This window comes from Sceloporus occidentalis, unplaced genomic scaffold, assembly GCF_023333645.1.
Source record: "Sceloporus occidentalis isolate IW3139 unplaced genomic scaffold, rSceOcc1.0.p SCAF_5, whole genome shotgun sequence".
NCBI classification, from domain to species: domain Eukaryota; kingdom Metazoa; phylum Chordata; class Lepidosauria; order Squamata; family Phrynosomatidae; genus Sceloporus; species Sceloporus occidentalis.
Genome location: NW_028316985.1, coordinates 88110121 through 88137156, shown reverse-complemented (window position 1 = coordinate 88137156; position 27036 = coordinate 88110121). Strand labels below are relative to the sequence as shown.

At 40.9% G+C, this 27036-nt stretch overlaps 1 protein-coding gene across 3 annotated transcripts in view; it reads right to left on the bottom strand.

Moving 5' to 3' along the window:
• Positions 1-27036, bottom strand: part of ITPR2 (inositol 1,4,5-trisphosphate receptor type 2) — a 256626-nt gene that overhangs the window by 63577 nt on the left and 166013 nt on the right. For all 3 annotated transcript variants that reach the window (XM_089524659.1, XM_089524661.1, XM_089524660.1), the window contains exons 38-45: positions 18955-19063; positions 16756-16943; positions 15705-15888; positions 14053-14309; positions 13226-13426; positions 12027-12137; positions 10193-10288; positions 6291-6410 (exon numbers count right to left, since the gene is read on the bottom strand). In XM_089524659.1, the coding sequence (XP_089380785.1) occupies positions 6291-6410; positions 10193-10288; positions 12027-12137; positions 13226-13426; positions 14053-14309; positions 15705-15888; positions 16756-16943; positions 18955-19063 (1266 nt within the window). The remainder of the gene's footprint in view (positions 1-6290; positions 6411-10192; positions 10289-12026; positions 12138-13225; positions 13427-14052; positions 14310-15704; positions 15889-16755; positions 16944-18954; positions 19064-27036) is intronic.

Genomic DNA, 27036 nt, shown 5'->3' with positions numbered 1-27036 from the left:
AAATTCTGTCCTACATTTCCCTCGCGATCGCGGCGGGGAGCGGAGGCCAAGCGGCGAGGGAAAGCCTCCACTTAAGGAGGCTTTCCCTCCCCGCCTGGGCCCCAGGCCTCACCGCGATCGGAGGCCAGGATCGGGGCCTCGCCTCGTTCCTGGCCCCCGCAGGGACCAAGAAGGAGGCGAGGAGAGCGCCGGCCATGGCCGGGGCTTCGCCTCCTTCTTGGCCCCCGCGGAGACCAGGAAGGAGGCAAGCAGGCCGCCGACCATCGCCGCGGCCTTGCCTCGTTCCTGGCCCCCGCGGAGACCAGGAAGGAGGCGAGCAGGCCGCCGACCATTGCCGCGGCCTTGCCTCGTTCCTGGCCCCCGCGGAGGCCAGGAAGGAGGCGAGGAGCCCGGCGGCGATCTCCGCGGCCTTGCCTCGTTCCTGGCCCCCGCAGGGACCAGGAAGGAGGCGAGGAGCCCGGCGGCGATCTCCGCGGCCTTGCCTCATTCCTGGCCCCCGCAGGGACCAGGAAGGAGGCAGGAGGCTGCAGGGAGGCGGGGAGGTTGGCGCGGCTGCGCCCAAGAGGCGCCGCCTCCCTGCAGCCTCCTCCGCCCCAGGCCTCGCTGCCCTCCTTTTCCTCCGTGCGGCCATGCGCGGTGGAGGAGGAGGAAGGCAGCGAGGTCCCAGGGTTGCCCAGCAACCCCGCTGCAACCGGGCTTCTCCCGGTTTTTGGCTGCACCCATGCCGTGACCGGGCAGGTGCCGCCAAAACCGGGAAAAACCCGGTTGCAACCGGGTTATGGCAACCCTAACCATTGCCCTCTTCTTAGGCCGAAAGACTGCAGTTTGTCCATGATCACCCACTGGGGTTTCCATGGCAGAGCAGGGATTTAAACCTTGGCCTTCCAGACTAGTAGTCCAACAGTCACCACTACACTTCACTGACTATTCAACCTGCTACAAGCTACAACAAAATCTGGGAAACCATTACACAATGGCATAATAGAAAATCCCAGAGAGCCAGATTGGGCTCCTCAGAAGGCCAGATTTAGCCCCAGGGCCTAAGGCTCACCATCCCTGAATTGAGCTGGAGTATCAGTATACATTAGCAGCCAGTCAGCTGACACTACTGACCAGTCCCCAGCCACCATGACTTATAAATACTCAGAGCTTTGTGTGAGGAATCCATACATTCTCTCTCTCTCTCTCTCTCTCTCTCTCTCTCTCTCTCTCTTTTTTTTTTTTTTTTTTTTTTTTTTTTGGTGTGTGTGATGCTGGCATTCAGGTACTGCATGGTTTTTTAATATTCTCTGTCACTCATATCCATCACTGAACTCCATCATGTTCATCCATTTGTGTGGAGGAAGCAAAATAAAATAAAATACCACCTCTAAAGAAAGTACTGCTAAGGGCATTGAGCAGAATCTGCCCACCACTTCTCACTGTGGATGACCAGATCTCAGTAGGGAATAGCAATAGCAATAGCAGCTTCATTTATATACCACTTCATACCGCCTAAACAGTCTCTAAGCAGTTTACAACTGTAAGCTAATCACCCCCAACAAGCTGGGTATTCATTTTAGCGAAAGATGCACATCTGAGTTGAGCTTGAGCCCCTGGTTGGTATTGAACTCATAACCTTAAGGTTTGTGAGAGAGTGACTGCGGTACAGACATTTAAATACTGTGCCACCAGGGCTCCTGGAATCTAGTTTGTCTCTGTGTGTAGGTTGCAATGTTGAACAGCACCTTCTCCAAAGCTTCCACTGAAATACCCAGGCCAGATGCTCTCCTTAAGTCATGGTGAGAGGCATTAGCCTGGTACATAATAAACACTGCTTACCTTGTATACATCATTTTCAAAAAGATGTCACAGAAAGTAATGATGTTGCACACAACATACACAATGCATTTCCAGTCAATTCACACACCTCATCACACCAGTGCTTCACTGTGGTGTGGAAATTATGTCACACATGCTAAACCCACAGAAATTGTTCAGCTTTATTGTTTCAAATTTGCATTTCGCCACTGGCTCTCACTACTAACACATGTGAGAGGATTTTGCTGTTGTTGGAAGCAATAGTTTCAAGCGGGAAATTAAGTCAGTCACTGTTGATCTGTGGAAACAGTGACCTAAAACAGCATGTGGAGGGAGCATGGAGGAGTTGTGTATGTTTTTTTTTAATGGATCACGCAAGCTACAAGACAATACAAGACACAGGGGGGAAGTGTGAAAATATGTTGTATCTTTTTAAGCATAGAAGGTCAAGAGCTTACAAGAATGTCCTGTGCTTCTGGTAAGATCAACCACAAGTAAAGCCAAAAAAGGATGTTGCGGTAACAAAACACAGAACCAGTTACTGCCCTCCAAACAGAAACAGAAACAGAGAGTCTGGGAGCCCCCAAAATAAGCTATCAGTATGCAATCTGTGATAATAAAAAGAGGAACTCAGGTCTAATTTCTATGGGGTCCTGTGATCCGCACTGAGAATGCAAAGCATGGTGTGGGGGGAGGGCAACTAAAATCCTGCTTGGACAAAAAGCCCAAGCTAAATTATATTAGCTACTGAGACATGCAAAGCTTACACAAAATAAAGCCAATCATGGCCTAGCTGACTACAGCCAAACTGTCCAAGACAGATATTGCCACTAAGAGATTTCTTGACATGGAGCTGATGAGCTGGATTAAGCATGGCAAGTCAATAGTTGTAAAGAGCTGAAATAATGCAAGTGGAGCAAAGGATATGACAGAGATAAGGTCACGTATGCAAGCAGATTGTATTAATATCAATAATAAGGTTTACTCATGACAACAGAATAAAAATCACATCCTTTCAAGATCAAAAAAAGAAATAGAAAAGATACATATGGAAAGAATTTAGTAGACAAAATTTTGATTTCTTATGCTCAAAATCATAGTTTCTCATTTCTCATGGGGCTGGGAATAGTGTGATTTATTTTCCTGTTTCCTTTTACTGAAGTGAACATTTCAACTTGACTTCACAGATTGTTATATGGATGTTTGGTTATAATTAGGAGAAGAAGTGCTCTAACTTCTTAATTTGAGTTATCCTTAAGCTCACACTTGTCAGGAGAGATTTAAGGGTGTGTGTTTGGTCGGAGAACTACTACCATGGTTTGGGAATTCATTTGTAGCATAAATCACTGTCCTGTGAAACTGTGGATTTGTGTTATGCTTCTCAAATTACTGATATAGTCAATGTGGTCAGTATGGATCCATGAAGATCACTAGATTATCTCAACTACAGTAGTTTTTTTCTTAGGGGGCATAACAGCTTATTTTATGAGAATTAACTCCACATATGTCATTTCCCAGGTTCTTAAGAAAAAGGACCAAATAAACAGGCAACAAATTATTGGGGAAGTCAGCATATGGGAAGGAGAATAATCACCTCTACCACCATAGGAAAGAGGTCTGCTGTCTGCCTGCTTACTGATCTGTACCTCTCTTGCTGGACTGCTCCCTCCTCCAGACATCTGCACTCTGCAGAATCAGGTGCCAGATATCCAGACATTCATTTATTTATTACCCTATTGGCTAATAAGGCAAATGATCACTTTGAAAAGGGATAAAATCTGGATACCTGCTCCAGTAAACCCACCAACGGAAGGGTTACTGCTGAAGGGGCAACAACAAACACCTTTTGGGGGAACTGCTTTGAGGATGAAGAGAACATGACGACTAGTCTTTTTGGTTGGGAGGGAGAGAGGTGTATGGATTTTATAACTTTTTAAAATAACCTATCTGCCAGCAAAATAAAATGCATTACACAGAGAACACAGGAGGGGAAGCAGACCAGGGAGCAGCCATTGGGACAATCATGTGCAGACGGAAATACAATGTGGGGAGACAGTCCTATTATTGTGGTAGTAAAGCCACAGAGGGTTGGATACTCCTGAGCTGTTCCACACTTCAGATAGTCTGGGCATCCTTGGCCACAGGCCCCCTGGACTGAAATTGCTGCTGCTTAATGCCAGGTCAGTGACTGGAAAAACATCCTTGATCCAAGATTTGATCCTGGATGAGCATGCTGACCTGGCCTGTATTATGGAGACCTGGATGGATGAAGCTGGGGAGGGGCTTAACTTCTCCCAGCTTTGTCCACCTGGATTCTCTGTATAGAAGTAGGTGAGGCCTGGAAGTGGGGAGGGGAGGAGAAGTGGCATGGTCTATCAGGATTCCATCTCCCTCATCAGGTGTCCTGTCCCACAGTCTGCTGAGTTCAAGTGTGTGTTTTTTGAAGGTGGGTGGCTGAGACAGAAGGATGCCACCCACTCTGCTGCCCAAAAGGTTCCCTTCCTGGGCTAGCTGAGTGTTGGAATCCCCTTAGCATCTTCATATGGCACAGTGGACTACTTTGAAAGGTTGGGGAGCTTGCCTATCCTGGCCCACAAGAAGAAAACAAAGGCCACTGTAACACTGTGACAAATTTTCAGGTCACTTTGCAGACATAATTGCTCAGATCCACTCTGACATAGAGCCTGAACAGACAGGCCAAAATAAAGCTGCTTCGGGTCACTTTGGAGGTATGCTGTTTAAATGACACACACATCTTAAGAGGCCAGAAGCTGTGCCAAAGCTGTGCTCCAGTCCTTAGTTTGGCATGGCTTCTGGTCTCTTATGATCCGAGTGTCATTTAAACAACATACATCAAAAGTGACCTGAAGCAGCTTTATTTTGGCCTGTCTGTTCGGGCCTCTAGAGGCTGTAGTTGGGACAGGTCCAGTAAATGTAATCTTGGTCCATACTTGTCCTATATAATTGGATAAGTTTCAATTTATGCAGCATAAGGATTTGGACAGTATCTTCAATAAAGTGAAAGCGGCCACATATATACTGGATGATATATATTCTATGAAAGCAAATAGAGGGGGACTGGCTGAGTGGGTAATGAGTAGTAAATACCTCACTTCAGTAAAGTAAGTTTCCATCCTGCATAAAAGAGGTTGTGGTGAGGTCGTTACTTAAAAAGTCCTCCCTGGATCCTGCTATTCTGAATAATTATTGGCCAATTGCTAACATTCTATTTTTGCACAAAGTTCTGGAGTGTGTGGTGATCTCCCAGTTCCAGGAGTTTCTGATTATCTAGATCCATTATAATCTGGCTTCAGGCCTGATTATGGAATGGAGACAGCTTTGATCACCTTGGTGGGTGATCCATGCAGGTTACTGGATGGGGAATCGTGTCTCTGTTATTTCTGCTGAACCTCTCTCAGTAGCTTTCGATACCATCAACCATAATATGCTTCTGGGCCAACTCTCTGGGATAGGTAGTACTGTTATGCAGCGATTCCAATCATTCTTGGAAGGAAAACTCAGAAGGTGGTGCTGGGGAACTTCTATTGATGTCCTCACCATTGGCCTGTGTGGTTCCTCAGAATTCTCTTTTGTCCCCATGCTGTTAACATCTACACAAAACTGCTGGGAGAGGTCATTGGGACTTTGCTGATGACACTCAACTCTCTCCTCCTTATCTGATTCCCAGAAAGCTGTCTCAGTAGTGAATCAATGTCTGTGATCAGTGATGGACTGCGATGAGGGCAAACAATTGAAACTTAATCCAGATAAGACAGAGGTACTCCTGGTCAATTGAAAGGCAACTCAGGGAAGAGGGACTCCTCCTGTGGATTCCACTCTGGGAGAAGGATGTCATACAAATGAAACAAACAAACAAATTGAACAAATAATCTTAGTTTCTGTGCATGAACAAAAATATATTCAGCTTCTTGCTGAATAAAGATAGGGGTATGAAGGATATTGATAAACCTGCAAGTTCTCCTTCTGGGGCTGACATTTTAGGAATGAAACATTAGAAGCTGCAAGGGTCATCGGATCCATCAACCATCTCATGGAGTGTATCATTGTTCTCTTCATCGCATGGAATGTTATTGCCAGAGAGAAAAATGAATCATGGCACTATATAGACTCACAAAAAGGAAACCAACAAATAAAACTGTATGCAATGTAAGGCTTATTCTTGAAAAAGACAGAACGGGAGGAAGGGAGAGGAAGGAGCTATCACTGAGAGATATAGGTGATGAGGCAGAACCATGTTTCTGATATGTCTCTGTCTCTTTCTCTTTCATGCCCCTCTCACAATGCACACACACACACACACAAAGAGAAATATTTTACAGGACAATTTTCCATGTTAAGCTAGTCAAGCTTCCATGTTATACAAACCTAATCTGGGAGAAAGAACCACTAAATTCCTTGGGGCTTTTCTCTGAAACAGACCTATATAGAATTGTACTGCAAGGCATTCAGAGGGCATGGCAATGGCATACCTGATGAGCTAATATATAAATATTGTGTCCAACATCTTTTGGTGAAATACTGTCATCTCCGCTCTCCTCCTCATGGTCGATCTCAAGACCCTGATTGTATGCATTCTTCATTACATCCACCTTTAAAACAAATAACATCCCAATGATGCAAATATATAGTCATGCTTTTTATGTTCAAGTTAACTTCTAATAAGATCAGATTTGAGTAAATCACATAAATTCACTAAACTTCCATACCATTACATGAATTTTTCAAAAGTTGAGAAGCTGTATTAAAATTCCACTATCTAGTTTAAAGAAAAATCTATTCCACTTGAAACTAGGGGGAACTGATTGTTCTCAGCAACAAAAAAAGAAACTACTTTAAAAGGAAGGCATGAGATGATTGAATAAAGAGGTAGACAGTAAAATTCCTCATTTCCAAGGTGGAGATCAATAGGAGAATCCAACTGCTTCCTCCCAGGAATATAAATAATTTGTAAAGGTCAGGTAATCTTTCTTTCTAAGGGCAATATCACCTAGATAGGGAACCCACTTGGATTTTTCTCAGGAAAAAAAAGAGAGAGCAAATAATGGATATTTTAGAAGTTGTTGGTGTTCACTAAAGTTTATAGGAATAGAAACTTGGGCTGGCATCCTGTTAGGCAGTTACAATGTAGTAAGCTAGACTTACAATCTTGTAACTGCTTCATATTCATGTTTATGATCGGAGCACCATTGCCAGACAGCCATAGCAAGAAAAGACATTTTATGGCACACGTCAGTGGGGTCCTGAAAGATTATCATAGAATCATAGAATCGTAGAGTTGGAAGAGACCACAAGGGCCATCCAGTCCATTATGTATCCATGATGTGTCCAGCCCACTTCTGACTGCAAGCTGTAGTTGCAAGGAGTTGCAAAAGGACTCCACAAGGGTCCCTGCTTCTGCTCACTACACCGTGACTCACCAGAAAGAAGGGGCTGGATGAGTCATCCTTCAGGACCCCACTCTCCAGCACCACAGAACCTCTTTGCTCAGTATGGCAGCCTGGGTTTTAAGGTGGCTTTGGGGGTTGGATCAGGAGACAGTGTAGCTATGACATTGTAGCTATGTGGCCCATGTAGGATCTCACCTTTGAATTTCATTTATTTAATGAAAAGCCTTGGTGAAAGAAGGGGCTGGATGAGTCATCCTTCAGGACCCCACTCTCCAGCACCACACAACCTCTTTGTTCAGTATGGCAGCCTGGGTTTTAAGGTGGCTTTGGGGGTTGGATCAGGAGACAGTGTAGCTATGACATTGTAGCTATGTGGCCTATGTAGGATCTCAGCTTTGAATTTCATTTATTTAATGAAAAGCCTTGGTGAAAGAAGGGGCTGGATGAGTCATCCTTCAGGACCCCTCTCCAGCACCACACAACCTCTTTGTTCAGTATGGCAGCCTGGGTTTTAAGGTGGCTTTGGGGGTTGGATCAGGAGACAGTGTAGCTATGACATTGTAGCTATGTGGCCCATGTAGGATCTCAGCTTTGAATTTCATTTATTTAATGAAAAGCCTTGGTGAAAGAAGGGGCTGGATGAGTCATCCTTCAGGACCCCACTCTCCAGCACCACACAACCTCTTTGTTCAGTATGGCAGCCTGGGTTTTAAGGTGGCTTTGGGGGTTGGATCAGGAGACAGTGTAGCTATGACATTGTAGCTATGTGGCCCATGTAGGATCTCAGCTTTGAATTTCATTTATTTAATGAAAAGCCTTGGTGCTTTTTGTATAAATGTCAACAGGACCAGTTTGATACATTAAATTCCTGGTTAGTTACTATTTTTCTTACCAAGGCTCATACTTGAAAGTCATGTATGGGATAGAGTAGAAGACCAGCACTATTGGCTCAGCGCACTGACTCAGTTCCTCAGGAGATGCAGACAAGCAAGCTTTATCTCTTACTTCAATTATTTGGTTTTGGAGCAAGATGACAGTCAGACAAAACAGGGAAACTCTGACAGAGCCTGTTACTGTCTATACTGTGTTCTGTATTATGTCACTGTGAAAGTATTTTTTGGTTGCATGCTGGGATGGTGACAAATTTGTCAAAGCCTTGTTTCTATTCATACAGGGAAGGCTTGGGCTAAAGAATGACATCTGCATTTCAGCTCATGTTAGAGAAAGCAGCAGAGGTGTGCAATAAAAGGGATAAGAAAGGTTTTGAGATAAAATTGGAAGTTCTCCTGGAAGTCAGAGGAACATGCACCAATGTCCACATTTCAATGTAAAGAATGCAAGCACACTGACTCAGTTTGGTCAGAAGATTGTTCTGAGATACTCAAGGCCATTTCACACAGGCAGCTTATCTCTCACAGAAGCAGCCACAACCTTTTCTTAGCATTCCTGAGACTGTGAATAGACACATTAAATGAGCTGGTCTGGGAAGAGCTGTAGTGAATTCCCCAAGAAAAGCTGGGTGTCTTTGGCCCAGTACAGACCGCCCAAAAAGGGTGGTCTGCTGGCGCCTTGTTTTGCTCAGCGAGGAAGCTGTAGTGGACAAACCGCACGGCTTCCTCACGGAGCAAAAAGAACCAGCAAAAAGTGGGTTCTTTTTGCAGTGTGATACTGACACTGCAGTGCGCCAATGGGGCACTCGTGACGTCCGTATCGCACCATGATGCGTCCGTCACATCAAAATGGCAGTACCCATCTGTACAGGGAGCCGCCATTTTGATGTACGGAATACATGCTAGGCCTGTGGGGCATCTGTAAGCAATGCCCCAAGGCAACCTTAGCAGTCATCAAGACGTGCCATGAGGCCCGTCCATACTGGGCCAATGGCAATTAAAGAAGAGCAACCCTACAGGGAAAACTTCAAGCATGCAAGAAGCTGTTTTTTAAATAAAATGGTTCCACATAGTTGAGGTAATGTCTATATCTGAGTGTTCACCTATATCCCTGAAGATATTGACCTAAAACACTAATCAGTCTTAGGCAGAAAAGCCAATGATGAAGGATTATCAAAGCTATAGGCTAAAAACATTTGCTGGCGTACCCCAGCAAAACAGTGCAGGCCCTGTTTACATGGCTGCATAGTTTAAATATTACCCATGCCATGTAGGATAAACAAAGATATGAACCAGCAAGACTTGGGTTCAAATATCAACTCAGCCATGAATTCCCGAGGTGCCTTTAGCCAAGATCTTTCTCTCACACACTTTCAGTCCATGCTTCCAAAGCTGCACTACAGGAATGACAGACACGCCTTGACAGAGTTGTTGTCAAGATTACAACAAGAAAGTGTATGTGAACTGTCTTAAACCCTTGAAAGTAATATTAAAAGCTAAAAATGATTTTTATAAGGGTCTACTTTCACCCCTTTTTTATTGTAAGCTCCAGAGCCCTCTTTACAAAATAGCTGTTACATGCTCCAAGTCCTTGTGATAGCAAAAACTCTATTTTAAACATATATATCTATATATACAGAAGGAATGCTTTGTTGAATTTAACATTTACTTTATTTTATAATATGCTTTCTTATGGTTTGAGGCTTTTATTGCTATCAATTATGTTAGGGTCCCCAACTTTCAGTGTTCTGAAAGTATTTTATGATAACTGAGGCTGCTACCATACTTTAAGTGCCATGGCTCAGTGCTATGCAATTCTGGGATATGTACTTTGTTGTGGCATCAGAGTTCTCAGACAAGGAAAGCTAAACAGTTGCAAAATTTAAAAAAAAAAACACCAAAATTCCAGAACATTCAGTCATGGCTTCAGTGTAAATAACCCTTAATTAAGAAAGTACGGTAATTACAAAAAACAATCCTTGGAAGAAATATAAAATAAGGAAGTCAAAAAGACATATACCATGCATGCTTGACCTGCTTAAAGCTTATTTGTGACTTTTTGCTTCCAACTTAATATACAAAAAATGTTCTCACCAGCTCTCTTGGTCTCATGTTGAAAAGGATTCTCTCAGCATTCTCACTGTCATGCCTGCTTTCCATAATAGCCAGCAAAAGCTTGGAGGCATTATTCTGAGGACACAAAGGCAAATTGATGCATTTAAAATCTAATTCATGGATTAATGGTCCCTGTATTTGTTTTAATTGAGATTAAATGTTATCTTTATTAGATAACATTTTAAAATGTTTGAATCTTCCTTCTGCTTTGTTCTATGGAAGACATAATATCAGTACAGCGTACAGATAACTAGTTGAAGCTACATATTTGCAAGTGTGTTTGCTGGATGCATAACTGCATTGTTTTAATTGTTAAAGGTTATATATTTTATTGCTGTACTTTATTGTATATTTATACTGGGTTGTAATCCCGCCTCGATCCACCTGGGAAAGGCAGGAAAATTTATTTATTTATTTATTTATTATAACAAGGCAGCATATTATTCACTTCAGACAGCCTAGTAATACATACCGAAATATACATCTAAACCAGTGTCATGGATAATCATATAATGGAGAAGCCAATCAAAGCAGCCAGTATAATGACTGCCAAAGGGAAGGCTTCACAACTGAAAAAGCCTGCTCTGCATCACTGTTAGTTCCATCACTAAAACTGATGAAATGTAGTACAGAACATCATTGACTGGTATTAGGATTTAAAGAGTATGTGCTCCTGAGAATTCAGCAACCACTGAAGATGGTACATATAGAATTCAGGCTGAAAAACATATTTAAATTGATTCAGATGAGTTGGAGTCAAAACGATCCTATCACTTTATGTGTGTTGGGAAAACACAGCCAAATTCTGCTGAATCTATACCCTACTGAGGGTATTGTGCATACATCCATGTCTGTCTCATTCTATTTCCTTACTTGACCACTCAAAAAAACCTGAACCTATGAACTAGCTCTTCTGAAAAGTATTGTATTAAATGAGATATGAAAAGCCTGTCTCTGGTGTTTGTTTTGCCCCTGTCTATGCATCTAAAGAAGCACTTGAGTGTTTATTGATGTATTATCAATTAATGAAAATGTAGTTGACCTTTATCTGACATGTTTGAGGTAGAGGCCAGCACCAGCATAGGAGCAGTTACTATATAACTGCTGCTGCTGAGACTAGGTGTATTTTTTTTCTTTATTAAAATTAATATGTATTTTACATCACATATAATGATATAAGGTGTAACCTAACATAAACATAATGCACAAATAGTGTAAAACACAGTGCACAAACAAATCCCTGTGAAGCTTAATATAGAGAAAGTCTATTTGGAATTATTGGTTAGGCTTTAGAAATTAAACCTCTACAGAACTGTTAATCTTGTCGTGGAAGGGGCATGCTCCATTTGTTCTTGTTTGCAAAGTCAATACATTTATACCATTTTCAATAAATTTGCTAGTGACTTCAAGACCTTTGGAGGCTTTATAGAAGCTTGACATTTATTCTGATGGGCATATATTTTCAACCCAGTATTGTAACTGTTGAGATCCAGCATGATATAGTGGTTTGAGTGTTGGACTACAACTCTTGAGACTTGGGTTTGAATCCCCACTCTATTAGATTACTTTGGGTAAGTCACACTTCTCAGCCTCAGGGGAAGGCAATGGCAAAACCCTTCTGAACAAACCTTGCCAAGACAACCCCATGATAGCTTTGCCTTAGGGTCACCATAAAGTGGAAATGACTTGAAAGTGCACAGAACAACAACAACAACTGTAACCTTTAAATGCAGCTTGACTATCTATTGTGCTCAGTGGCTCATAGATCTAGGCCTGCGGAGGCTTAAAATGAATATATATGTAAATGTTGTACCTTCAGTTGAAGCACTAGATCCATCCGGTATTTTCCAAGCGGATTGATATCATTTAGAATCAAGGCAATAATAATATCTATGCCATTAGACTCATGTGTAGCTATGCAGGTCTAGAAAATAACAGATATTTAAAAACAACAACACTGGATACGAACAATGTAGATTTTGCATTTTTTTCTGTTTCAAATCCAGGTCAGGTGAATTAAACCTAACATTACACCACCTCTTCCACACCAGTTGTAATAAATTAAATCTGAGTGCTTGATCCACAACTCTGCAGCATCATACCCTCCAACTTTCCTGACCTAGCAGGGACAGTTCTGATTAATCTTCTGCCATCCCACTTTTTAAGATGTTTTTAAAATGTTCCAGTTTCTTTCTTCTCCATCCACTTTCCCCCCTTGTCATTGGCTTATTTCAATTGCTGCAAACTGAGTTCATGTAATGTAATTAATGTAAGAGTGAGGGGAGAAGAGATAGAATCTTGTCCTTCCCCGTAGGCTCAGGCAAAGCAAATTTCTGCAGCCTCTCTTAGCATGTTTTTCTCCCTTCCTTATAAACTTTTGCCATCTTGACCACATTCTGAGTTTGGCCACATGTGTCCCAATTTTCATCTGTGAATTGCTGGAGGGTATGCAGCACTTAATGGAAAAGAGAGAGTTGGACTATTGCTCCACCACTTTCCAAATTAATGAAATACTGTTTAGGAACTTATTTGAACTCTAGAGCCCAACGGAAAGGCAATACTAGCAATACTGAAGGCTTTGGATTTAAGGTTTATTAATCAAAGTATTAATCATATTGTACTGCAGGCACCAGCCAGTCAAAGTTAATCATTTTTAGTCACATTTCTTTTCATGGAAAGGGAAGTAAGGACATAAATAAATAATAAATGGGATTTGCTTAATTTTGGCTAGATGAGGTGGACTATATGATATATTTTGGATACTTGAACAAAGAAATGCAAGTATTAAACACCTGGACTTTTATCAATATTAAATATTAACATAAACCAGATAAAGCATATGTTAATTTTAAAAAAAATATTGACTCCTAAAGATCCAAGTTTTCAACAGCATTTATAAAATATAAAGAACTGAAACATCTCTTGATATAATGTTTCTAATTAAGCCACTACAATTTTTATATTAATGTTCTGTGTTGTACAAATCCAGCTACAATGTTTAAATGGACCTACCTGATTTTCATGGCATGGGCCTTGGCAATATTCTGTCAAGCTTTCAAGTGTCTGATTCACCAGAGCTACATTCTTCTCATTGATGTACAGCCCCAAAAGTCCTAGTCCACCTGTTGTACTTCCACAAATACAGTCCAAAAACTGAAGTGTCTCACATACTAGATTATAGTTGGTTTTGTTGTTTTGATTCCTTAAAAAGTTCTGGAAATAATAAGAAAATTGTCAATGTATATGCAGATATAACATTGTAGTTTATCATACAGAGGAAATCCCATGCAGCAATGGAGGTCTAAATCAGAAAAAACCCGCAAAAGTAGGTTGATTTTCACATGACGTAATTGTTAAAGTGGTATTACTGAAAGTAGACAGAAAGTAGACAAAAGTCGCTCTTTTTTACTTTTGGAATGTTCCGAAAGCAAAAAGGAGTGGGTTTTGTCTACTTTTCATTCGGGTTAACACCAGTTTAACAATGACATGTGTGAAAATCAACCAGCTTCCTCAGACAGTACTGGGCTACACTGACCACTGGAAACGCAATATGTCAGCTTCATATGTACATACTTATACTGTTACTGAGTAATGAACCCTACTGCCATGGCTTCTTCAACACTGTTTGGGTATTTAAGTTTCAATGAGATCTAAAAACTGTACAATTGTACTCTATGGGGTGTACAATCAGATAAGAGATTACATACCTTTTCAAATATTTGCTTAGTATGTGTTCATGCAAAGAGTTTCTCTCATTTACATCACACACACACACACACACACACCATAAATAGCTTTGCAAAGTTAGGCATAAAAATTATAGCCACTCAACATCATACCTGAAGTTCTCTATTGTGATTCTCACATAATAACTGAAGAAACCTCAGGATTGGCTGCATGATTACAATGGCAGGACTCATTGTTATTTCTTCTGAAGATTTTTCTTCTGCATTTCCTGCATCTGTTCCTGCACTCATAAGATCAATTTCTGGGTCCATTTCCCTGCGGTACACACAGTAAGCTTTAGAAGTTGCTGTGGAGGCTTCAGTTAATTGTCCTTTCATGCCTTCTTTCAGGTGAAGATTTGAATCTCTTACTACAGAGAGAGAGAGAGAGAGAGAGAGAGAGAATAGAATTGATGCGTAATTGTCATTAAAGTAGGCAAGTTAGCATCCAGCATTTGAGAGGACCAGAAAGATGGGAAGCATTTTGACCAGTTAATGCATCTTGGCTCCCAACTGCTGGGATCTGCAAACACTTTGTGCGATGTAGGCAATTAAAGAAAATGTGAGGGCCTCCGAGATATGGCTTTTGATTAGTTAGAATCTGAAGTCATCCCTTGGGTTCTTCTATGGTGATTTAGGGTTGTTGGTGTATGTCACCTTTCCATAATGTACATCATGGACTAAAGCCACAATCTCTAAGCATGTGCTTTGTAATTTTCTTCCTCTTTCTCACCATCCCCACAACCCTTCGAATGGCTCCAAAACCAGCTCCAGAGGTTTCTTTCATGAAACTGTTTTCATGGCACACCAGATATGCTGCTGAGATGGCCAATTCCCTTTACCTAAGAGTAGGGTTGGCCTGCAGTGGACTATAATTTTTTAAAAATCAATCACTCAGCTAGCCAGTCAGCCAGTAAATCCACCAGTCTTTTTCTCTGGCAAGGAGATATTACTATGGTGCGTTACAGAGTGCCCAAAATGGGCGCTTTTCCGGCACCGCCAGTTGCTGCATCCGGGAACCGCAGCAGTCAAACCGCGCGGTTCCCGGATGCACCAAAAAGAAGCCGCAAAAAGCGGCTTCTTTTTGGTCCCCGGAAGTGGTGCCAAAAGTGGCCAATGGCACGCTTGCGACATCACTTCTGTTGTGGGACGTGCGGACGCTATGCGTCCGTGACGTCAATATGGCGTCACTCATGTAGAATGGGTGACACCATTTTGTACATCCCCAGGACATACTAGGGTTAGGGGCATGCGTAAAGCACGCTCTTTCCTAACCCTAGTACGTCCTGGGGACGTATTTTATGCCCATGCGGAACGGGCCTATGTGTGCATATGTACCTTCAAGTCGCCAGTCAGTTTATAGTAATTCCATGAATTTCCTATGGTTTTGTTAAACTTTTGTTAAAGTTACCAGTTTCTTCCTTTGAAATATAATCTGCAGCATCTGGTGTTCACTGGCAGTCTTCCATCCAAATACTAACCAGGGCTGACCCTGCTTAGCTGCCAAGATCCCATATGATCTGGTGCCTTTAGGGTATTTATCCAACAGCAAATATTATTATAGGCATGCCAAATATAGACATTTGCATTAGTTTGTTTTTTCCTCAACAAGCTGTCAAATTAATAATTAAACTGTAATAATTGTAGCTGAAGAGTGGGGCATAAATAATCCAAATAAATAAATAAACAATACACTGTTGTTGTTTGGACTGTAGTTTGAAATGGAATCAGTACTCTTGGTGAATGATACCTCTAGTTTTCTTTACCTCTCTTTTTTGGAACCGTAATTGTGAGATCATTGTCTTCCTCTTTCTTTTTGCTGCTCAAATCAATTGTGTTTACTGTTACTGTGGATCGGATTTCCTGCTGGGCAGTCTTCATCCGATCATACAGAACTTTAAAAAACCTTTCAGACTTTTTCTGCTCATTCAGTTGCTGAAAGAAGGAATACTGAAGGAGAAAAAGACAAGCATTTAGGATATCAGCACATTAATAATGAAGAAATCTTTACTATCATACTAATAGACACAAGAATATTACACTGCAGCCTGGCAACAGTAATCTGAGAGGGTGGTTACCTTGAATTTATGCCAGACACATGTGGGGCTGTGTTGCCAGATCTGCAAGGCAGGGTCACAAGGAAGACATGACTACTTACTTACTCAGAGCTTGGGAATACTGAGTTGCAAGCAACATGCTTACTTGTAACAAATTCCTCTCCCTTTTGTAAAAAGGGCATAACCAAATTATGTTTCAAGAGTAACACAACACATGGGGACAACAGCACAGTGCACGAAGTTTTCCGTTTTTTTAAAAAGGCAATTAAAAGTACTGATAAAGCAACAAACAACTGGACAACCAATGCAGTAAGTAAATTTTTAAAAACAATCAAATAGGAAACCATTATCCCTTTAAAAACATTAATGAGTAAAAGAGGATAATGAGTTGTGTAAAGTGCTTCCATTTGTCATTCCAAACTTATTGCCAAGCAGTTTCTTTTGTCCTGAGTTCTACGGCCATAAGAATGACAGATAAATTCCTCTCTTCCCATTCTGCATTTTGACAGTGCATAATTACTGATGTTATGCCACTGTATGGCTGCACTCATTCAGTTTTGCTTAGATGTACTGTCTTCTTTGTTGATACTGTACAAAACACTTATTGGATTTCACCTTGACATCGTGAAGCCACTACCCCACATAAGAAAAGGAAGAATTTAACAAAAATTGCTTGAATATATGATTCAGTGCACCCTGAGGACATGTTCATTATTTGAACCACATATATACATATATACAGTATCAACAAATTAAATACCTGAATCTGCGTGTTTCCACCTTCAAGCAATGCAATACCAAGTAAGATAGCTTCAGAAAATATCCTGTCATTTTTGGTACTAACTATGACATCCGTGACAAGTTCTGATGCTCCTTCTTTATCCAAAAGACATTGAATATCATGCATTGACACACCACACCTATCTGAATCTTGCCCTGAAAAGCTACCTGGAAAAAGATCAAATGAATGTTAATATTAAGATCTGTTCCTTTTTAAAATATATGAAATTAAGTAATTCTTAGCTTAGTATAATATCATTATTTTCTCACAGTAAGCATTTGTCAATAACACACCTATACTACTTTTTCATATGGCAACTTTTTAAATGCAAGGAGTAAAATGATCACCAAGCTTTAATCGGAGTCTTGGTTCAGCACTAAAACACGAGGTTTTAAAACATGGTGACATGGTTTGTTTACGTTCTGTCTGTATTACTATAATGGGACTGCCTTTGAAAAGTGCTCAGAAACTTAAGGTCCAAAACACACTGCAGAAATAATCCAGTTTCAGGCTGCTTTAACTACCCTGGCTCAGTGCTAGGGGATCCTGGGAACTGTAGTTTTTTGTGGCACCAGAGCTCTCTGACAGAGGTGGCTAAATGTATCACAAAACTAAAGTTCTCAAAATCCCTAACATTGAACTAGGGCAGTTAAAGCAATCTCAAACTGGATTATTCCTGCAGTGTGTTTTGGACCTTCAGTGTGCCCAAAGAGGTTGCTCACTGGGGTTGCTACAGGAAGCATTTAACTTATTTGTTGCAGCAGTGTCACTGAGTGCTGATCAATTTCTGGGCATAATTCAAAATGTTTTATAATTGATTATAATCTATAAAGCCCTAAACAGATCAGGCCTAGGCTATCTGAAGCACTGTCTTCCTGTATAAAATGGCTTGGGTCTAAGATCTTTCAGTGAGTTCTTTTTCTCAGGCCCAAAACACACTGCACAGATAATTCAGTTTGAGACAGCTTTAACTGACCTGGCTCAATGGTAGGGAATTCTAGGAACTGTAGTTTTGTAGGACATTTAGCCTTCTCTGTCAGCAAGCTCTGGGGCCACGATAAACTACAATTCACACCATTCCCTAGCACTGAGCCAGGGCAGTTAAAGTGGTCTCAAACTGGATTATTTTTGAAGTGTGTTTTGGAGCACAGTTTCATTCAGGCATGTTTGGCAGAAACAAGAGAGAGATAGCCTTCTTGGTGGCTGCTCCTAAGCTTAGGAACACCATCCTTACGGATGCTGAAAAGGTTTCCTTCTTGCCCTTCTGCAGGAAAATACAGTAAAACTCTTTTATTCCAATGGATCCCATGCTGGGAGAAAGATGGGAAGGAAGGAAGGAAGGAAGGAAGGAAGGAAGGAAGGAAGGAAGGAAGGAAGGAAGATTCTGACAGGCTTTCAGGAACTGACTGTAGTGGGATTTTCATGGTATGTTCTTTGATATTTATCTTCTGTCATTTAAAGGATTTTTAAATGTACAGTCACCCCTCCTAACGCATAGATCTGGGATCCGCGACCTTAAATACTCAGGAAGGGGCAACCTCCATTGTTTCCAAGGGGCAACCTCCATTGTTTCCAAGGGGTGTGCTCCAAAGGCGCACGCCTTGTGCACACTCGGGGGAAAGCGCCCCATTCAAGCCTATGGGGCTTGGATATGTGTGTGCCTCTGTTTTCGTGGGGGTGCGGTGGGATCCAGAACAGATCCTCCGTGAAAACGGAGTGCCAACTGCATTCAGTTCTACAGATTATTTAATTGCATTTTTTCAATTAACTTCTATATATTTTATTGATCTTTCTGTAGACATTTTAAACATATTTGTTTTCCTTTTCATCAGCCATCCTGAGTCTCAGAAAAAGGAAGAAAACAAATGAAATAATTAAACTAACAATACTATAAATAAAAACAGGGCACCTCCAAGCACATGCAGAGCATGTTGCTCCCAGGAACGGCTAGCCTCAGTGTTTAAAATCTGTCTTTAAAAAAATATCCTATGTTCCGTTCATGTGCTTTACGTTTACAAACGAAGAGTACATCTTCAAGATTTCTTAACATGAGAGGTAACAAATAAGAGTTCAGCGATCCTAGGTTTCCACACTAGGCTGACAAACATCCACACATATTATCACTGAAAAGAATAGTCTTACCGAAGTTATTTCTTTCCAAAAATTGCTGCTACTTACCTCCTACTTGGCTGGCTTTACCAAAGTTACTAGAGAGAGGGCCATTGACGCTGCTTCCATAGTCACCTTTAAAATAGCGATTGAGAAGTATTTTCCTTAGGTTGCTGCCCTTTAACAAGGAAATTAAAATATTATGAAAAATCCTAATTTCACTGAATAGAGTCTTACAATTTTCTTCTCAAGTTCAGAATCCATAGAAAATTATATTTTCCCATGGAAAAAAATACAATTCCACTCATCCATAGTTGTTATTGCTGTCTTCCCTGGTTTTAGAAGTACTCTAAGCTCCTCAGTTAACCAGCAATGTGGGCTGCTGCCACACTGCAGAATTAATGCAGTTTGACACTGCTTTAACTATCATGCCTCCATCCTATGGAATCCTGGGATTTGTCATTTGTTGAGGCACCAGAGACGGCTAAATATCTCACAAAATTATAAATCCCTGAGCTCTATAGCTTTGAGCCATGGCAGTTAAGGTGGTGTCAAACTGCATTAATTCTGCAGTGTAGATGCAGATCGTGTATATACAAATTTAGGGAAGTCAAGAATATTTTTATTATTCTAATTACCATTTTTATACACCTCAGGAATAAGAACGTTTTAGTCAGGTAACTAAGACAAGTATGTGAGTTCTAGAATGCTTCTTTTAGCTGCAACAGTACAGAAGTAAAGCATACAAGTGCTTTTCCTAAGCGAAGTGCTTTAAATTATCTAATGGACTTTCAGCCTTACAAGAAGACAGGCAGAGAGAGACATATATTTTGTTGTTGTTGTTATTATTATTATTATTATTATTATTATTACCCCGCTCTTCAGCCAAAAGGCTATCAGAGCGGCTTACAAATTGTTAATTAGACATTTCCCTATCTTGCATTAGTGTTAGGTTTGTAACCGTAATACCAGCAGTAAGGTTTTTCAATCTTCCTCCTTAGGGAACAACAACCAGTTTTTTCTTTTAAAAAAAATATTTGCACATTGCACAGGTTTCTGAGGAACGCTTTCTAGGATGCAAACTATGTACAATCTCATCAGTCTCCTGTGCAAAGAAAGAATGCATCCTAGAACAGTGCATTTCAGGCCATCTCATGTGAGAGCCTGGCAATTTTTTCTGCAGTGCGCCTGGAACTGGTACCATATTTATGTCCATTGGCTACAATTGTTTCTTTCTTTCCTGGAAACTCACCAGCACTGAAAACATTCCTGGAAACTCACCAATAAACCATAAACCACCACTCTGAGTTGTACTGTCCTAGAATGCATACAATATTCTAATGCAGCTGTGCTGTGTTTAAGCTAGAGGTTGGTAATATTGAGCAAACAGGGAAGCTTGTCCACCTTTACTAAATGTATAGCTGAAACCCCAGAAAAACCTCCAAGAAACCTCCAAATCCCTTGGCCATAATTTAAAAGCCAGTTACCTCTGAGTGAACAATAAGCATGATTGTTGAGAACACACATGTGCTCTGTGGCACCACCATGTTAATCTGAGTGCTTTTATTCACATTTAGGAACATAAACTATCCCCATCCATTGATCACAGAACATAGGATGCCTTCTATAGCTCTTATTTGTACATAAATGTAAATAGTGCTCAGCTGACTCTCAATGCTTATGTAATGACATTAGGAGACATAGTATAGCTTTGAAGAGGCAGTATAACAGTCCTATTGTTTCCCATAAATGCCATTCTTTTGTCTCTAACAATAGCTACCAGAGGGCAAGAACAAAGACCAAGGGAAGAGGAAAGAGAGAGAGAGAGAGAGAGAGATTATTGCTAGAAAAGGAAAAATCAGTTCTAAAAGAAAAATACTGTTTCAGCACATGGGTTTTTAATGGCTTTACAGTGTCCCTCCCATAAGACCCCTAACCTTGTAAGAGCCCTTTCCCCACAAATAAGTGTGTACACACACACACACACACACACACACACACAGTTTATTAAGCAGATGTTCCTTAAACCCTTCTAAATCCTTGTGGTGGTGATGGTGATGACAATTATGTACCTTCAAGTCAACTCTGATGTATGGCAAGCCTATCATAGGGTTTTCTTGGCAAATCTTATTCAGAGAAAGCTTCCCATTACCTTCATTGATTGTTCAAAGTCTGACAATGGCTTTCCATGGCTCCCAGAACCCTACTCCAACCCTCAAACCACTACATCATTCTATCTCTCACTGACAAACCCTAGTAGAAGGCTCCAGAAACATTTCAGTCTAGCACACATTTGCTGTAGGCACAGAAAAGGACTATATGTGTCATCTCTTGCTATTTACATGAAATTTGAGTGTGTGTAAATGCAAGTGTGCACATATCCTTTACTCAACCCCATCCTTTATTCTCATCTCTTCCTGTCCCTATGGCTTGAATAATAATTTGAGACTAGGCCTCTAGTTTGGCTAAGAGATTCATATAAGCTTCTTTAGATGTAGGACTAAAAAGGGTTGTGCTGTCCTTCACTTGGCAGACAGTATTAATACAAGATATCATGTTGTTGTAAATATAAGCAAATCTGCTGGCCCTCTGCCCCTTCCTGCTCAACAGAACAGTACCTGCTAACTTCATACTCAAGCGTTCAGTATTTTTAAATCCCATGGGCCTAAAATTTAGATAGAAATACCCCTAAGCAAACCCCAATCCTCCTTTTCCCTTCCCTTCCTCTATTATCTCCTTTCCTTCCTCTGTTGTCAAACCCTAAACTGTGATTATAAACTCTGTTGGACAGGAATCCTTTTCCTTTCTGTTCTGTTCTGTAAACCGATGTGCACATCAGTAGGTAGAACAGAAAGAAACACATATACAGACCTTCAGCTCACATACAAACACCTTCACAGCTCAAGTCCAAGGTATTTGAAAGACCCCTTTTTGAGCCTATTTGAGCTTGAAGGTCTTTAGGGGAGGACCATCTCTCTGTCCTACCAGCTTCTCAGCCTCATTTGGTGGCAACAAGGGAAGAGGACCTTCTCCGCATCTGCTCCTAGACTTTTGAACTCCTGCGCTCAGCCTGGGAGGCTAGGATGGCTCCCTATTTGTTCTTCTTCCACTGGCAAATGAAAATTTTCACTATTCCACCAGGCTTTTACAAATCGACTGTGATGCTCTTTTAACAGTGTGCTGTTTTAATGATTTCTTTAAAAAATATTCCCCCTTTTAATGAATTTTAAATGGTTTAATCTCTATAGATTATTGTCTATATATTTATGTGTGTTGTGTGTATGAATCACCTTGGAAGGGTTCAAATTAATCATCCTCATCATCATTAGCACCACCAACATCACCGCCACTGTCTTAGTATTTATTATTGTTATTATTGTTGTTGTTCAGGCAAGCTGGAAGGGATGGATAGAAATAGGCATAACATTAATGGGCCTACTGCAGCTTTGCCAGTTAAATGTAATTCCAGTCCAAAGCAGATGGACACAGTCACAAATTAAATACTACAGGCTTTGCATGCAGCCTGCCTCTGTTAAAGTCATGACAATTTTGTCTCAATAGCAATGCCTCTGGCCAATGTGTGCCTGTAGCTGTGCTATGTGAGTCCAAAAATATGTACCAGATTTTCCAGCAGCTTCTTCTTGAGAAAGGGGCCACCCACATATCTCAGCTGTTTCTCATTAAGCAGGGATGCCCCTAGTTACAAACACGCAGATGTTCTAGTCCCCCACAGATACATGCTACTCCCACTTGCATTTCCAATGAAATGCATTTCCAATGTGTCTGTCAGAAATGTGTCATGATAAATGGAGGCGTACTGAGGAACCATGAGGCTAATCACTTGGTTATTTTTTTTAAAATGACAAAATTCACAAAGATACAACCTTTTCTCATCATCTAAACATGATTTTTTTTTTTTACATTTAAGTAAATAGCTGCCCCCCTCCATTCATTTTGTCTTCCAACAGCTCTCCAACTGTAACATTTTGACAGGAACAGTCCCAATTAATCCTCTGCCATCCCACTTTTTCAGCTCTTTAAAAAATGTCCCAGTTTCTCTTTTCTCCTCCCATGTCCCTCCTTGTTTTCCACTTATTTCAATTACTGCAAATTGAGTTGAAGGAGCAAAAGAAATTTGCATTCTGTTAACTCAGGGGGCAAAATATTGTCCTTCCCAGTAGGCTCTGCAAAAGCAATCTTCTACAGCATCTTCTAGCTTGTATGTTCATCCTCACTAATAACTTTTACCATCTTGGCCAAACTCTGATCTTGCTTGACCACATACATGCTGGTCTTCATATGTGACATATGGGGACATATATATTTAGAGACAGAGCATCCCACATAATAATAATGTAATGTGTGTAAAAAAAATGTGATATTCAACTCTCCTGAACCGATGCCACTTAATTTTACTCATAGTGCATTTATTACCATGACGGAGTGAAAAGCATCTCTCCATCTCTTTTTCCTTATATTATCCGTTTTTCATGAACCTAGCCCATCTTCTCCATTAGGCTGCATCCACACTGCAGAAATAATCCAGTTTGATACCACTTTAACTGCTATGGCTGAATGCCATGGAATGTTGGGAGCTGTACTTTGTTGTGGCACCAGAGCTCTCCGACAAAGAAGGCTAAATGTCTCAAAAGACTACAGTTCCCAAAATTCCCTAGCAGTGAGCCAGGGCAATTAAAGTGGTGTCAGGTTGGATTATTTCTGCAGTGTGGGTGCAATTTAGTCGTCTGTTCCAAATTTTGTATGAACTGAACTGATATTGAATGGCTTTCAAATAAAATCACTTTCATTGCTATATTTATTCCATAATCTTTTATTTTAAAGAAAAGACATATACTGAAATTGCTATTTAATTCTCTCATTGAAATAAACAGGAACTTTGACATTTGATTGTACACCAAGTTTCCAGTCTTTTGGCTGCAAAAATAGGATTTCAAGTAGGTTGTAACTCTGTTGTGAAATCACCAAAGCCAGTTGGGAGACTTCAGTAAGATTTCCAGTAATCAGAGGCTAGGCCAGAGTCTCTCTCTCTCTCTCTCTCTCTCTCTCTCTTATTAGAAGAAAATAATTTAGGCACTAAACCAAGGAGGAAGTGGGCAGCATTAGCACTTTATGGTAGGGAAGATAAATGCTCTTGTCTTGCTTTCCATATGGCATAATACCCAAGTTAATTCAACTGGGATCTGAATAAATAAACATCAGCCATGATAGTCTACTTTAGACTGTGAAGAAAAACAGATTTAGGGATTTTTCATATAAAAAAAGGATGCTAACTTTCAAATAGTTTTTATCTGACTTGATCAGTGCTTCATGTGCCTACAGCTTAAAGATTTATGCATATATGAAATTTGACAAGCAAGCTGTTAGCTCATAATATTAAATAGCCTTTTCTGACATTTAATATTTTACTACGGTACTACTGATAGCAACTGAAACAGAAGATGATGCAAAATTATTGCAGTTTAACTGTTAATGTTTTTAAATCTATATTTACACTAGCACAGTGACAGCCTAAATTAAGAGTAAGGAATAAATAGCTTCCAGGTTAATTCTGGCTTGAGGAGAGCCACCAGTTACTTCACTAAGCCCCAATACAGACGGGCACTTTGTGGCATGGCAGCAGCGATACTAGGGTTAGGGACCTCGCACCAACCGCACAGTCCCTAACCCTAGTGTACACAGGCGCCGCAATTGCGACATAAGCGCCATGGAGCATCCGCACATGGCATGCATCACATACGTTGTGAGTGAGCCAGTGGCGCACTCGTGACGTCACTCCGGCGCCGTAAAAAGAACCTGTAAATACTGGGTTCTTTTTACTCCGGAGGGAAGCCACGCAATTTGGCAACTGCGGCTTCCTCTGGAGGGAAATAGGCTGCTGGCAGGCTGCCCCTTTGCGACGGTCTTTACCGCACCTAAGACTGCATCTGCGCTACAGAAATAATCCAGTTTGACACCACTTTAACTGCCATGGCTCAATGCTATGAAATTCTGGAATTTGTAGTTTTGTGAGACATTTAGCCTTTTCTATCAGAGTGCTCTGGTATCACGACAAACTACAATTCCCATAGCATTGAGCCATGGCAGTTAAAGTGGAATCAAACTGGCTTATTTCTGAAGAATGGATGCAGACTTTGAGGACTTAAAATTGTCCTAGGTGTTAAGATGTCTCTATTCAAGTGGCACCCACTGCTGCTATTTCTCAGTAGTTTCATATTGACAGGTCTCAGTAGTTGTGGGTCCTGTCTGCATTGGCCAGTTTACTCCCTCCCATTATCTTAACTCTCCGTTGTGACACTGGGCAGCTGTTTGCATGGGAGTTCTGCTGTACCACCTGGCCCAGCCACCACCACAGGGAATTGCTCACTTCTGAGGTCAGAATGAGGCACTCAGCCTTGATCACATGGCTGGGCACCTTGTTCTGACCTCAGAAGTGGTAGTGGTGGCTGCACTGGGTGGTACAGCAGGACACCTGTATAAATAGCCACTTGGTGTTAGAATGGAGGGTTGCAGATCTTCTTGGAAGATCCAGAGCAATTGGTGAGTTTTTAAGATCCATGTACCCCTGGTTTGGCTGCTGAATGGCTCAGATGTTGTCTGGACTATTAGTGCCAGACTCAGGGTGACATGTGCTATGTTATCTGGTCTCCCTACCAAGAGGATGCAGGGAGGACTATTAATTTGTCCCATGGTGATAGGGTCTTAATTACAGATAAAGGGCCCAAAAAGACAGGCCAAATTAAAGTCCATCCTTATCATGAGGCAGGATCTTAGATGGAAGATTCTGAGGAGATGCTATAGCAGCATTCCCTTGATTGCTTCTCTTAAATCCTACAACCATTCCTCTTTGTTTGGAGGACAGAGTGTGTGTTTCATACAGCCTGTCTTTATCCTACTAATCTGCTGCTCTCAAATGGTGTGTTTCATACAGCCTGTCTTGATCCTACTAATCTGCTGCTCTCAAATGGCTCTCAAAAGAAACAGTCTCAAACTGAAGTAATATTCAACTAGGACTCTAATCACATTCTGTACATGTACTGAGGATGTACACATTATCTTTTCTATCATAGGCACCAAAATGTCTTAGCCCAGCCCTGAATGAATATCTCTTTGCATGTTCTTATCTAAGTCATCTTATTGTGGTTGAGCATTGTGTTAGACTATATGGAAGATAATAGTCTCTGAACTATATACTGTAATAAAATTATATTGCTGTTGCTCTGTGCCTTCAAGTCATTTCTGACTTCTGGTAATCCTAAGGTAAACCTATTACAGGGTTTTCTTGGCAAGTTTCTTTTGAGGGGGTTTGTTATTGCCAGACTCTGAGGCTGAGAGACTGTGACTTGCCCACGGCTACCCAGTGAGTTTCCATGGCCCAGGGGGAATTCAAACCCTGTTATCCAGAGTCATATTCCAATGCTCAAACCACTACACCACATTGACTCTTGTAATAGAATCCATGTGTCTTAATAATAAAATAATAGTAAAAATGCTTTAACCTGGTTCTCACGTGCATTTTCATCAGTTGAATAGCTTAACAATGCACAATGACTTGTATTTTTGAATAGGATAACATAGTGATGACACTGCATACAGATTTCATATTCTCATCACTGCAAATGGGAGTCAGTTTGCATACTCAATTGACCAAACACTGAGATATAAAAATGATGTACATGATTATGAAATCCTCTCTTTAGTTTTTAATCCCAGTAATACGTAACAATGAAATACATTGTGTGGTGCAGAGATTAGAGTACTGAATCAGGCATCCAGGCTATCATAGTCGGAAACCTTGCTCAGTGATTTTAGGCTAGTTACACTCTCTCAGTCTCAGAAAAAGGGAATGGTAAACTTCTTATGGATAAATTTTGCCAGGAAACCAGATGATAGGATTGCCATAAGGCAGAGCCACACAACAAGAATACTTAACAGACTTGCACAATTAAAGATGTACAAAGCTAAATACAGCCCAACAGTCCAGATAGTGCTGGAAGAACACAAACACAATACTGCTAACATAACTCAAAGAAACTGAGAGGAGTAAAATATACTGGAACAGTTTTATTTCATATGGAAAGTTCAGGAAGCCAAAGAAAATGTAAGAATGATTCTTATTTTTGAAAAATCAAG